Raw genomic sequence first — 12,405 nt, 5'->3', positions numbered from 1 at the left:
GGGCCTCCTCCATTACTGCCGCTCGCGCTCCCGTCACTAGGATGCCCGATACAGACAATTAGATGTCCTGCATTTCGTGCGCTCGTTTCATAGTTCGATATGTTTAATGGCTTTCCAAATTTACTTTCTGTAGACGACTCTTAAAACAAGCGACAAATTTTCCGGCCGTATAATCTGCAATCTGCTGTGTGTCTCGAGGTGAATGAATAAGACCTTCTGTAATTGGGAGGGGGGTAAAGGTAAATCTTTCTCCGGTGGGTCTCCAGATGGCCACATACAGCGGCGACATTTAACTCGCTCTTCAGCTCACCGTAAAAATGAGAAACTGCCATAAAAATGGTGAGAGGATATTCTGCTTATTGCATGTCTCCTGCTCTAGTCACACCCAGAGCTGCATCCAGAACAGGGCAAAGGACTATACTGCATGCAGTCAGTAGCTAGGAGTTAAGCACAGGGGCGCAAAACACTTCTGAGTGGGCCCCTAACTTACGTATTCATCCAAGTAAGGAGGCCCAGACCGACATGACGACCTCTCCGGCCACGACCCGTCTGCAGCCTTGTATGTGTCCCTGTTACTGCTCCTGTGCGCCTCCTAGTGCTCTACATTGGAATAATGCCCCCTACACAGTAGACCCATGTGAGTGCCCCCTGTGTACCCCCACTGCAGGTATAATATCTTGAGGGCAGTTAAGGGGCATTGTTACTTTATAAGAACAATTAATATTGTTCCCTGAGTGCCCCTAAAAAGAATTAATACCCCAATAAGTCTCATAAATAATGTCCCAAGCACCCTACAAAAAATAATCATGTCCTCTGAGCTCCCTCTTAACAATAATACCCCTTGTGCCCAAAAATATTGCCTCAAGCCCCCAAACCCACCTCTGCCACATATAAGGTCCCTTATAATAAAGTAATAATAATAAATAATAATCTTTATTTTTATATAGCGCTAACATATTCCGCAGCGCTTTACACACATTATCATCACTGTCCCTGTTGTGGCTCACAATCTAAATTCCCTATCCGTATGTCTTTGGAATGTGGGAGGAAACCGGAGTGCCCGGAGGAAACCCACGCAAACACGGAGAGAACATACAAACTCTTTGCGTTTGTAATAACGTGTGAATGTTCGCACGTCCCTACGTCCTGCGCATTACGGTGCGACCTGTGGCCTACAAGACGGAGACCGTGGCTCTGATCTGCCGCACACTGGTGCAGATAGGAGTGCCGGTCACTCGGGGGGTGCAGGGCGGCTGCCCCTCATGCCCCCTGGTGGCCGCACTACTGAATGCAGTGTCTTTATTTCTCATGCCGTATAGGATGCATTTCTGTTTGTTTGTTTGTTTGTTTGTTTGTTTTGTTTTCTGCAATTTAATACATTTTTGCTTAGGTCTCCGACCATCATTTACCAAAAGGCAGAGAAAAAGTATTTGCTAGGTGTGAACAGAGCTTTATGATCTGCTGCATTGGTTTCCGTTGTAGTGCTCCTCCATTAAGGTGTGATATATCTTTCCAGCAGGGGGCACTAGAAATAAGTGAGGTCATGCAGCCCAAATGTTAAATAGATACCATCCAGCCTTTGAATGCTGCTTTGAATGTGAGTGGAGTAATATCAGCAGGAGATCAGTGAAATTGATAGAGGGTTATACGTGGAGAATGTCGATTGCTGCTCTTCATACATCGCCATGGTCGGCGCTGTAGCTGCATTGCTTTACGGCACGTCTAGTGGCTGCATACTCATTACGGCGAGCCTCTGCACAGACACGATTGCGTGCTGGATAATCGGAGTCGCTGGCACAGATCAGTGGCTGCCATCTCCCTCTGCGGTTCTGCGGAGTCTGATCCTAATTTCTCTGCTGCAGATTTTGCACGTTCATCCTCAGAAGCCGCCGTTACACAATCTGCTGGAAGCCAAGACTTGTATGTCTCCTGCGCTTCCCCAAAGACTTCCAGGCAGCGCAAGAAACAGAGGCCGCTCATTCCTGGTAATAAGTAGCGAGAGGTCGAGGTGCGGAGAGGACGGGGAACAACTCGCTCTCCTCATATCCGATCACAGAAGTGTAGATGTCACCGGGACCAGAGTCTGAGTCCTCTGGTATTAATGATGGAGATCCCGTCGGGGAATATTGTATACTGGGGGCAAGTAAGCGTGAGAAATCTACGTTTCAAAGGCTTCAGCAGAATAGAAAACGATGACTGCTTTCTTACACAAACTGCGCCAAAGCTCTGCCAGTGTTATGTGGTATCACAGCTTCGCTCCTGTGAAGAAAATGTGGCTGAGCTGCAAAAGCGCACGACCACTGCACAGGTGAGGAGCAGTAGACCTGGACCACCACTATAGGGATGTGCAAAGTTTAATGTCATTTGCCTTCATCAGATGGGTTAAAGAATACATCCTGTATTATACTCCAGAGCTGCACTCACTATTCTGCTGGTGCAGTCACTGTGTACATACATTACATTACTGATCCTGAGTTACATCCTGTATTATACTCCAGAGCTGCACTCACTATTCTGCTGGTGCAGTCACTGTGTACATACATTACATTACTGATCCTGAGTTACATCCTGTATTATACTCCAGAGCTGCACTCACTATTCTGCTGGTGCAGTCACTGTGTACATACATTACATTACTGATCCTGAGTTACATTCTGTATTATACTCCAGAGCTGCACTCACTATTCTGCTGGTGCAGTCACTGTGTACATACATTACATTACTGACCCTGAGTTACCTCCTGTATTATACTCCAGAGCTGCACTCACTGTTCTGATTGTGCAGTCACTGTATATACCATACATTACTGATCCTGTGTTACCTCCTGTGTTATGCTCCAGAGCTGCACATGTAGGAATGTTTGCTTTATATCCGGTCACTCGGGTTTAGTGATGGGCTGAGTCCCATTTACCACAATGTGGTGACGTTCCAGCTCCGGCAGTGACCGGTGAGTGGTGCGGGGGGGTAACGCTTCTGTTCTTCAGATCGCGGCAGGAATACCTGTTAAAAGCCATTGACAAATGACAAAAAGCCCACTTGTCATCTTTCGCATTCAGTGCCCAATGAATATATTATGAATGCTCCTGTGATTAATATGGCAGCTGCGGGGGCTTCTGTGGAGGGTTTTTTTTTCCCCTTTGCAAAGGTTGAGGACTCTTGAACTATGTGAAACCTGACTGATAATTTCACCTAATGGGTCTATTAATCAGCGACTGAGAAATGGGTAAGACGCCAGGAGCGAGCCAAGGAAATGTCTGCAAGGGATTGGTGTAATAGCACCCCCCACACTCCTCCATGATGAAGAGCCCCTATATCACGCTGCATATACACTCACCTGCGTGCGGATTATTACACAGATGGCGCCATTTATTGCTTTATATAAAATTCTTGCTGCTGAAATGTCAGACACGATTAGATGCTCATTTAAAGAGACACTTACATAAAAGTCCTCAGTTTATTAACGTTCACCTGCACTAGAAGAGCAGCAGCTATCAGAGACAGCAATAAATGGCTGATAACTGCAAGCAATAGACTGTATTCACAAGAGATGCAAAGTTTACATGATTGTGGTTTTATATCCCTGAAAAGGAGATGATCCAGCTTCCAAACATGCAAACTTTTATTGAATTTAAAAGGAGGGTTCCATAATGAGTGTAGACACGGCTACGCGTTTTGAACATCCATTGCGTTCTATAACAAAGCTGTGTCTGCACTCATGATGGAACCCTCCTTTTAATTCAATAAAACGTTTGGAAGTTGTATCATCTTTTCTTTGCTTTGTTTGTTCCTTGCAGTTCTGTGCCTCCAAGGATGGCTTAGCTGGGGTGAGCTGGTTTATCTCTATTCTGTTTTATATCCCTGACTGTTTTGTTCCTCTTTGCAGGTCCAAGCTAATGTGGAGAAGGCCCTGAACCTCTTTGGGCAGCTCCTGAACAAGAAGCATTTTCTGCTGACCTTCATCCGCACCTTGGAAGCCCAGCGTAGTTTCTCCATGAGAGACCGAGGAAATGTCGCCTCCCTCATCATGACAGGGCTACAGGGGGAGATGGAATATGCCACCGGTGTCCTCAAACAGCTTCTGTCTGACCTGATTGAGAAGAACCTGGAGAGCAAGAACCACCCAAAACTGCTTTTGAGAAGGTGATTATGGCAGGAATAGGTGTTAATTTTATACTGTATTCAAGAGCTGCATTCACTATTCTGCTAGTGCAGTCACTGTGTACATACATTACATTACTGATCCTGAGTTACATCCTGTATTATACTCCAGAGCTGCACTCACTATTCTGCTGGTGCAGTCACTGTGTACATACATTATTGATCCCGTGTTACACCCTGTATTATACTCCTGAGCTGCACTCAAACATCAGAGAGAGGCAAAAAGCCCTGGAGAGTCAAGACAACAGCTGAAATCTATCAGTAATTCGAACGTAATTCTGCCACTTAGTGAAAAATATCAGCTGATTTTACTGATGGCCTATAAAAAGGTTTCTCATTATCAAGGTGCCACACAAGAAACATTTCATGATTAGTAAAACCAGTGAGGTGTCCCAAGACCTTTGCAACCTTATTATTGGAAAACATACTGATATCATTGGTTACAGAAGAATTTCTTCACTACTGAAGGTTCCAGCTAGCACTGCTAGGGTGATAATCCACAAGTAGAAAGAACATCACTTCACCATAAACTGGTCATGACCAGGTGCTCCGTGCAAGATTTCAGACAGCTTAGTGAAAATAATTATCAGAAGAGTTGCTTTTAAAAACTATTAGTAATTCACTCAACCTCCATGGCCTGTATACATGCTCACCACTCAAGACTCCATTGCTGAACAAAAAGCATGTTCAAGAGCGTTTAAAGTTTGTTCAACATTTAGACAAGCTGGAGAAGAGTCTTGTCAGTTGAGATGAAAAATGAACTGTTTGAATGCCAAAATACACACGTTTGGAGGCCAAAAGGCACTGCATCTCACCCCAAAAACACCCATACCAATAGTGAAGTTTGGTGGGAACATCACGGTGTGGGGCTGTTTTTCAGCATACGGCACTGGCAATATTTAATTTAACGAATGATGAATGGGCAAATGTACAGAGTCATTCTTAATAGCAATCTGAGGCCATCTACCATGATGTGGAAGATGAAACGAGGGTGGACATTTCAGCAAGACAATGATCTCAAACATACAACCAAGGAACCTCTCAATTGGTTTTAGAGACAAAATTAAGCTGCTAGAATGGACCAGCCGATCACTGGATCTAAATCCAATGGAAAGTGTATGAAAGGAACAAAAGCTCAGAGTTCATAGAAGGAGCCCACGGGACCTTCAGGATGTGAAGGGAGTGTGTGTGGAAGAATAGGCCAAAATCACACCTGAGCAATGTCTGCGACTAGTTTATCCATACAGGAGGCATCCTGAAGCTTCATTCGCCATCAAAGGCTTTTGTATGAAGTATCAAATTTCAATAAGTGTGTTCCATAGTTTTTCCTTGTGTAAATTTCAAATTATTACACACAACTTAATTTATGGACACCTTTGGTTTGATTTCTTTGCCTGTGTGGATTGGATGGGTTGTTACCGAAATCTGGAGAGAATTTCACATCAGTAGCATCTCTAGAATTAGATTTACTTAAAAAAAAAAAAAAAAAAAAAATTTGGTGACATGTTCAAAATTTATTTTATTCGCTGTACATTTCTTATCCTGTACTGATCTTTGGTATGTTGCGGATTATGAGACACACCGGATCATAAGACTCATCCAAAATTTGGGGGAGGAAAATGGGAAAAAGGTTTTTTTTTTTAATAAAATGGTGCATTTTATAGTTCGTTTTTACAGTAGTTTACCAGGGGGGGTCACAGGAGGCTGAGTCGCCGCTGGTGGAGTCGGCAAAAGCTAAGCCATGATGCGGGCCCCAGGCTGGGAGGAGGGGGTGTTTGGCAGTGCGAGGCTGCGATGGGACCCGGGCTTCCAGAAAAATGTTGGGAGTCCCAGTACTTCTCATCTTTTCAATATGGTGTTCTTTGGGAAAATGGCCGTCTGATGTGGCGCATGTACAGATTGAGATCTCCACTGCAGCTGACCCCCAATAAGCTACGTTTGGTTTAGAAGTTGCACCCCCTTTTACACCCTGGGGGGGGGGGGGAAAGTGTATTTTGTAATAAAAAAAAAATACTGCACATCCTGTATTATACTCCAGAGCTGCACTCATATTTTGCACTTCCAGCTTAGATGACCTGTGATAGCGCTGTAACAGATGCTAGTACCATGGAATATATAAGTTCCCCGCTGATCTCTTCTGGATATTACATATATTCTGATCCCGAGACTCCTCGGGATCATGTGGATGATGGGTTGGTGACAATGTATCAGCTGAGTCTGCGTTTTTTTTCTTACTTTACATCCTGAAGCATTGAGCAGCCGAGCGGCTGCAGTCTTGACATCCCATCCACTTGTCCGATCCCTTATCCTGAGCACAATGCTCCACACATGCGAAAATGATTAAGAAGGCTGAAAGAAATCAATTGGCGCACACAGCCGGCGCTGAAAAGAAGAATTAGACACAATCAAATCGATTTCCGAATGCAAAAGCCGAAGTTCTGCTAAAAAATACATTATCTTCATTAATTTAATACCTTCCCATCCTCTGTCTATTGATCACAGGCCTGGTGACAGAAATTGCACTTCAAGACTCTGTGACCGTCAGATTTGGCTGTAAATGAAGCTCTTATTGTTTATTTATTGCTTTCGCTCTACCTGTCCATGATCCTCCGTACAGCTGGAGCCAGAGATGCGGAGAAACACAGCGGCCGGTACGAAGGATGAGCGCTCCTCATTAAATGCCCATAATACCGCTCACAGGCACTGATAAACTAGGATTCATGGCATAGACAAACATTCACTACAAAATTACTCTATGTACAAGAATATAAGTACTATAATACTGCCCTCTATGTAGAAGAATATACCGTAACTACTATAATACTGCCCTATGTACAAGAATATAACTACTATAATACTGCCCCTATGTACAAGAATATAACTTCTATAATACTGCCCCTGTGTACAAGAATATAACTACTATTACTGCTCCTATGTACAAGAATATAGCTACTATAATACTGCCCCTATGTACAAGAATATAACTACAATAATACTGCTCCTATGTACAAGAATATAACTACTATAATACTGCTCCCTATGTACAAGAATATAACTACTATAATACTGCCCCTATGTACAAGAATATAACTACAATAATACTGCTCCTATGTACAAGAATATAACTACTATAATACTGCCCCTGTGTACAAGAATATAACTACTATAATACTGCCCGTGTACAAGAATATAACTACTATAATACTGCTCCTATGTACAAGAATATAACTACTATAATACTGCCCCTATGTACAAGAATATAACTACTATAATACTGCCCCTATGTACAAGAATATAACTACTATAATACTGCCCCTATGTACAAGAATATAACTACTATAATACTGCGTCCGATGTACAAGAATATAACTACTATAATACTGCCCCTATGTACAAGTATATAACTACTATACTACTGCTCATATCTACAAGAATATAACTACTATAATACTGCCCCTATGTACAAGAACATAACTACTATAATACTGCTCCCATGTAGAAGAATATACCGTAACTACTATAATACTGCCCCTATGTACAAGTATATAACTACTATAATACTGCCCTGTGTACAAGAATATAACTACTATAATACTGCCCCTGTGTACAAGAATATAACTACTATAATACTGCCCCTATGTACAAGAATATAACTACTATAATACTGCCCCTGTGTACAAGAATATAACTACTATAATACTGCCCCTATGTACAAGAATATAACTACTATAATACTGCGTCCGATGTACAAGAATATAACTATTATAATACTGCCCCCAATGTACAATAATGTAACTACTATAATACTGATCCTATATACAAGAATATGACTACTATAATACTGCCCCTATGTACAAGAATATAACTACTATAATACTGCCCCTATGTACAAGAATATAACTACTATAATACTGCACCTATATACAAGAATATAACTACTATAATACTGCCCTCTATGTAGAAGAATAAAACTATTATAATACTGCCCCCAATGTACAATAATGTAACTACTATAATACTGCTCCTATATACAAGAATATAACTACTATAATACTGCCCTCTATGTAGAAGAATAGAACTACTGTAATACTGCCCCCATGTACAAGAATATAACTACCATAATGCTTGCTCAGTATGTGTCTATATAGGGTGCACAGAATGAGGTGATTCCAGTTTTTCTGGTTTGGCGGTAGATTGGATTTTTGTCTAGTTACGGTATTACAATTAGTGATATGACTGATGAGTAGAGTTTATCTGACGGGAATCTCCCACAGATGGGATGAAAGCCTCCTTGCTCAATTAGCAGATAGATGGCTGTTGTCTGACAGATGTCTACAATGTGATGTTTAACCCCTTCGGCGCTGCACGTCCTCCAGGACTAGAGGGATTAATCCGTGTCATCTGCATCTCCCTGAACTGGTCCGGTATAATGGCGCATTAATGTATCTCATTGCCGCCTTCTCTGGTTGCTGTGATTGCCCCTTTAATGTTGGGTCTCATCATTGCGGGTACAATACTGTGGCTACTTGGGGGGGTTTCTTTGGCTCCCTGGGGCTGACTCCATAAGAGAGGGAAGGAGTTTTGTGTATTTAGAGATCAGTGAAGCCGGCTCCTCGCTGCCTCTGGATGGCTGGTACATTATTATAATCATACGTTTGTGCTGCGTCACCGGTGGACGTGTCGGTAACGGGCCGGGCACATCCCCGATACTTACATGTGGTCCTATAATGGCCCAGAGACACCAGGTAACCGTTCATTATGGAACTCATATGTCTAATGCAATTAACATCTGTAACCTGTTTTTTGTTTTTTTAAAGTGACAGTAACATTTTAGGCAGCTGTTATAACCTGCAGGGTAATATTCAACTCACATTACTGCCTTTTCTATAATATTATTTTGTTTTTTTCTCGTTCTCACAGGACAGAGTCTGTGGCTGAGAAGATGCTGACAAACTGGTTCACGTTCCTTCTATACAAGTTCTTAAAGGTAAACCTCTTTTATTAAATGGTGAGAAACGGACAATGTGATCATTGCCGGAAACAATGCTTTTATATGTCGGACCTATACAATGGACTGGGATTGTTTACATCCTTGAGATCTGACTTCCATAGTTTAGAACACCCCCATATTGTGCATGCAGTGGTCTGTTCCGCAATGATGCAGTCGATTTTAAAAGATAAATGCTTTGTGTGGTTTGGAACGAACCACTGAACACCGATATTTAGGGGGTTCTCGCTATACCGAAGGTTTGATATAAGTGGCCGATCAGTGGAGTTTTCCAGGCTTGTCTGTAGACTCGATCACTGTATGGGATCCTCCATAAATGTCTCCTCTGTGGAGTCGTCTCTTGCTTCTTATACCCCATTGAAAGTTAAAAAAGTGAAAAAATGAGAGGAAGTCTCTGCCAGAAACGTTTTATTCTGATTGATTCCACCAGGGGAATGCAGATGGCAATCTCCATCCAGGAAGCACGATGACGCCTTTCTAAATTGTTACCGTTTTTTTTACACCATATGGAAAGGAATAAATATTGAGACATCGGAACAATCAAAATAAAATCAGCGGAATGAAAAAAAAGAACAAAACATTTTGGCAAAACGCTCCGAAACTGACGGGCGGTTACTTATTACAGCGCCGTCTCTGCTTAAAGGGACACTCCACCCTGGTCTGTAACACAAAGATATGGAAGGAGATCGGTCAGAGCCGCCGATTCACCACTTGTGTCTGTGTTCTGTCTTTGTCTTTTCACTGGCGGAATTTGTGCAAAGTGTTTCCTTTGTTTTTGTACTTTTTCAGACTTAAAAAGTTGCAAAAAAACAACTTATTTATGCCGCCAGGGTATTGGAGTACTACTGCACAAATGTTGTGTGACATTACAAGATTACACAAATAATGTAAAATCATGGCCATGTTGGCGAGCAAGAAAAAAACAGATGAAACCAAGGAAATAATTTTTTTTTTTTTTTTTTTTAATGCACTAATTAAATTAATGAGGTGCATACAGGTTTTAGACCATTTGGACAGGTTCCTTGATTTCATCCCCAGATCATCTTGTCTTACTCCTGGTCTCGCACAGCTGCAGGGTTTGTTGCAGTGTATCGGTACAGTCAGTCCTCTGTAAGCGAAGCGCCAGCACAAATGTCTGTGCCGTCCTGCTCTGTGGGATGAGACTTGTTAGAGGCGACCCATCGGCACATTTACATAGGGGGCTTGTCAGTTTCCCCAGAAGAAGCAGTTTAGGTGCATGGCCGCGCCCCTGTGCACCCAGCTGTACCACTGCTTCCATATCTAAAATCATGCCCACAGGTTTCCTTTTTTCTGCCTTGATACATTGTAGCAAATCCAGCAGCCGTGTGAGAGATGTAATGATCCCATCTCCTGACAGCAAGCAGTGATTTTGCAAGGTATAAGTTTCATTCTAACGTGAATTTCAGACGCAGGCAAAATTCCGAATTGCCCCAAGGGTTTTCAGGGGAGATTATGAGCCACATTGTCCCACTTAATCCTGGGCATGGGTAAGGCTCCCAGATTGAAGCTTCCCCCAGTGAAATAGCCCTTTAAGATGTCTATAAAAGCTGCACAGCTAGAGTTCCTCTTTATCACAGTGTCGAGTTTTCTCGAGATCCTTTGCTTGATCTCCAGCTCTTAGTTTGTAGAATATGTCCTCTTGTGCCTGCGCCTCCGAAATGCAGGTTTAATATTAGGCCGAGAGTTTGAAGCCAACGTACTCGAAGCTGCAAGTGGCCATTTAATCTGCAGTAAGCTGGTAAAAGCTCTACATACTCCGGGGACCCACTCACTCCGTCCACCTACCCGCTCATTACCCGCTCTTAATGTACCGCACTGATACAGCTCTGCCATGCCCTAAAATTCTTCTAGTGCGGGTAGTGAATGGAAAATCCAGCCAGCGACGACCCTCCTACCTCATATCGGTCACCGACTTTACAATATTTTCACTGCCAAATTATCACTATACCCTACAAACGTAATTTGCAGCCTTGCACCTTGGCATATCGTGCTAAGCATGTGACTCATGTCTGGAAATGAAGGGAAACAATATATATACTGCTCCAAAAAATAGAGGGAATGCTAAAATCCCACATCCTAGATATCACTAAATGAAATATTCCAGCTGCAAATCTTTATTCATTACATAGTAGAATGTGTTCAGAACAATAAAACATAAAAATGATCAATGTAAATTAAATTAATATCCCATGGAGGTCTGGATTTATAATGATACTCAAAATCAAAGTGGAAAATCAAATTTAAGGCTGATCCAACTTCAGTGGAAATGTCTGAAGACAAGGAAATGATGCTCAGTAGTGTGTGTGGCCTCCATGTGCCTGTATGACCTCACTTCAATGCCTCTGCATGTTCCCAGACCTGAATTAAAGCATCCGCCAACTCCTAGACAGTCTGTAGTGCAATGTGGCGTTGGTGGATGGAATGAGACATGATGTTCTAGATGTGCTCCATTGGTTTCAGGTCTGGGGAGCGGGCAGGTAACTCCATAGCATCAATGTCTTCATCATGGAGGAACTTCTGACACTTCAGCCACATGAGGCCTAGCATTGTCATGCATCAGAAGGAACCCAGGGTCCAGTGCACCTGCATCTCACAATAGCTGAGGATCTCATCCCGGTACCCAATGGCAGTCAGGCTACCTCTGGCGAGCACATGGAGGGCTGTGCGGCCCTCCAAAGAAATGCCACCCCACACCATTACTTGCTGGAGGATATTGCAGGCAGCAGAACGTTGTCCACAGCGTCTCTAGACTCGGTCATGTCTGTCACGTGCTCAGTGTGAACCTGCTCTCATCCGTGAAGAGCACAGGGCGCCAATGTTGAATCAGCCAACTTTGGTGTTTTCTGGCAGTTGCCAATCGTGCTTCACGGTGTTGGACTGTAAGCACAACACCCATTTGTGGACGTCGGGCACTCATACCACCCTCCTGGAGTCTATTTCTGACAGTTTGAACAGGCCCATGGATGTTAGTGGCCTGCTGGAGGTCATTTTGCAGGGCTCTGGCACTGCTCCTCCTGTTACTCCTTGCACCTGGTGCTGGCTTGTTGCCCTCCTACCGCCCCCTCCTGTTGTGCTGGCCTGTCTTCTGGTATCTGCTCCATGCTCTGGACACGGTGCTAACAGACACAGCTACCCTTCTTGCCACAGCTCGCATTGATGTACCATCCTGGATGAGCTGCACTACCTGAGCAAATTCTGTGGGTTGTAGACATCACCTC

At 43.2% G+C, this 12,405-nt stretch overlaps 1 protein-coding gene across 6 annotated transcripts in view; it reads left to right on the top strand.

The window, feature by feature from the left end:
- PLXNA1 (plexin A1) overlaps nucleotides 1-12,405 on the top strand; it is a 319,346-nt gene that overhangs the window by 287,230 nt on the left and 19,711 nt on the right. For all 6 annotated transcript variants that reach the window (XM_069736287.1, XM_069736288.1, XM_069736289.1 and 3 more), the window contains exons 22-23: nucleotides 3,884-4,140; nucleotides 9,079-9,145. In XM_069736287.1, the coding sequence (XP_069592388.1) occupies nucleotides 3,884-4,140; nucleotides 9,079-9,145 (324 nt within the window). The remainder of the gene's footprint in view (nucleotides 1-3,883; nucleotides 4,141-9,078; nucleotides 9,146-12,405) is intronic.

The sequence above is a fragment of the Ranitomeya imitator genome, chromosome 8 (genome assembly GCF_032444005.1).
Source record: "Ranitomeya imitator isolate aRanImi1 chromosome 8, aRanImi1.pri, whole genome shotgun sequence".
NCBI classification, from domain to species: Eukaryota; Metazoa; Chordata; class Amphibia; order Anura; family Dendrobatidae; genus Ranitomeya; species Ranitomeya imitator.
Note: the sequence above shows the minus strand (reverse complement) of the source record. Positions and strands in the feature narration are given on the sequence as shown.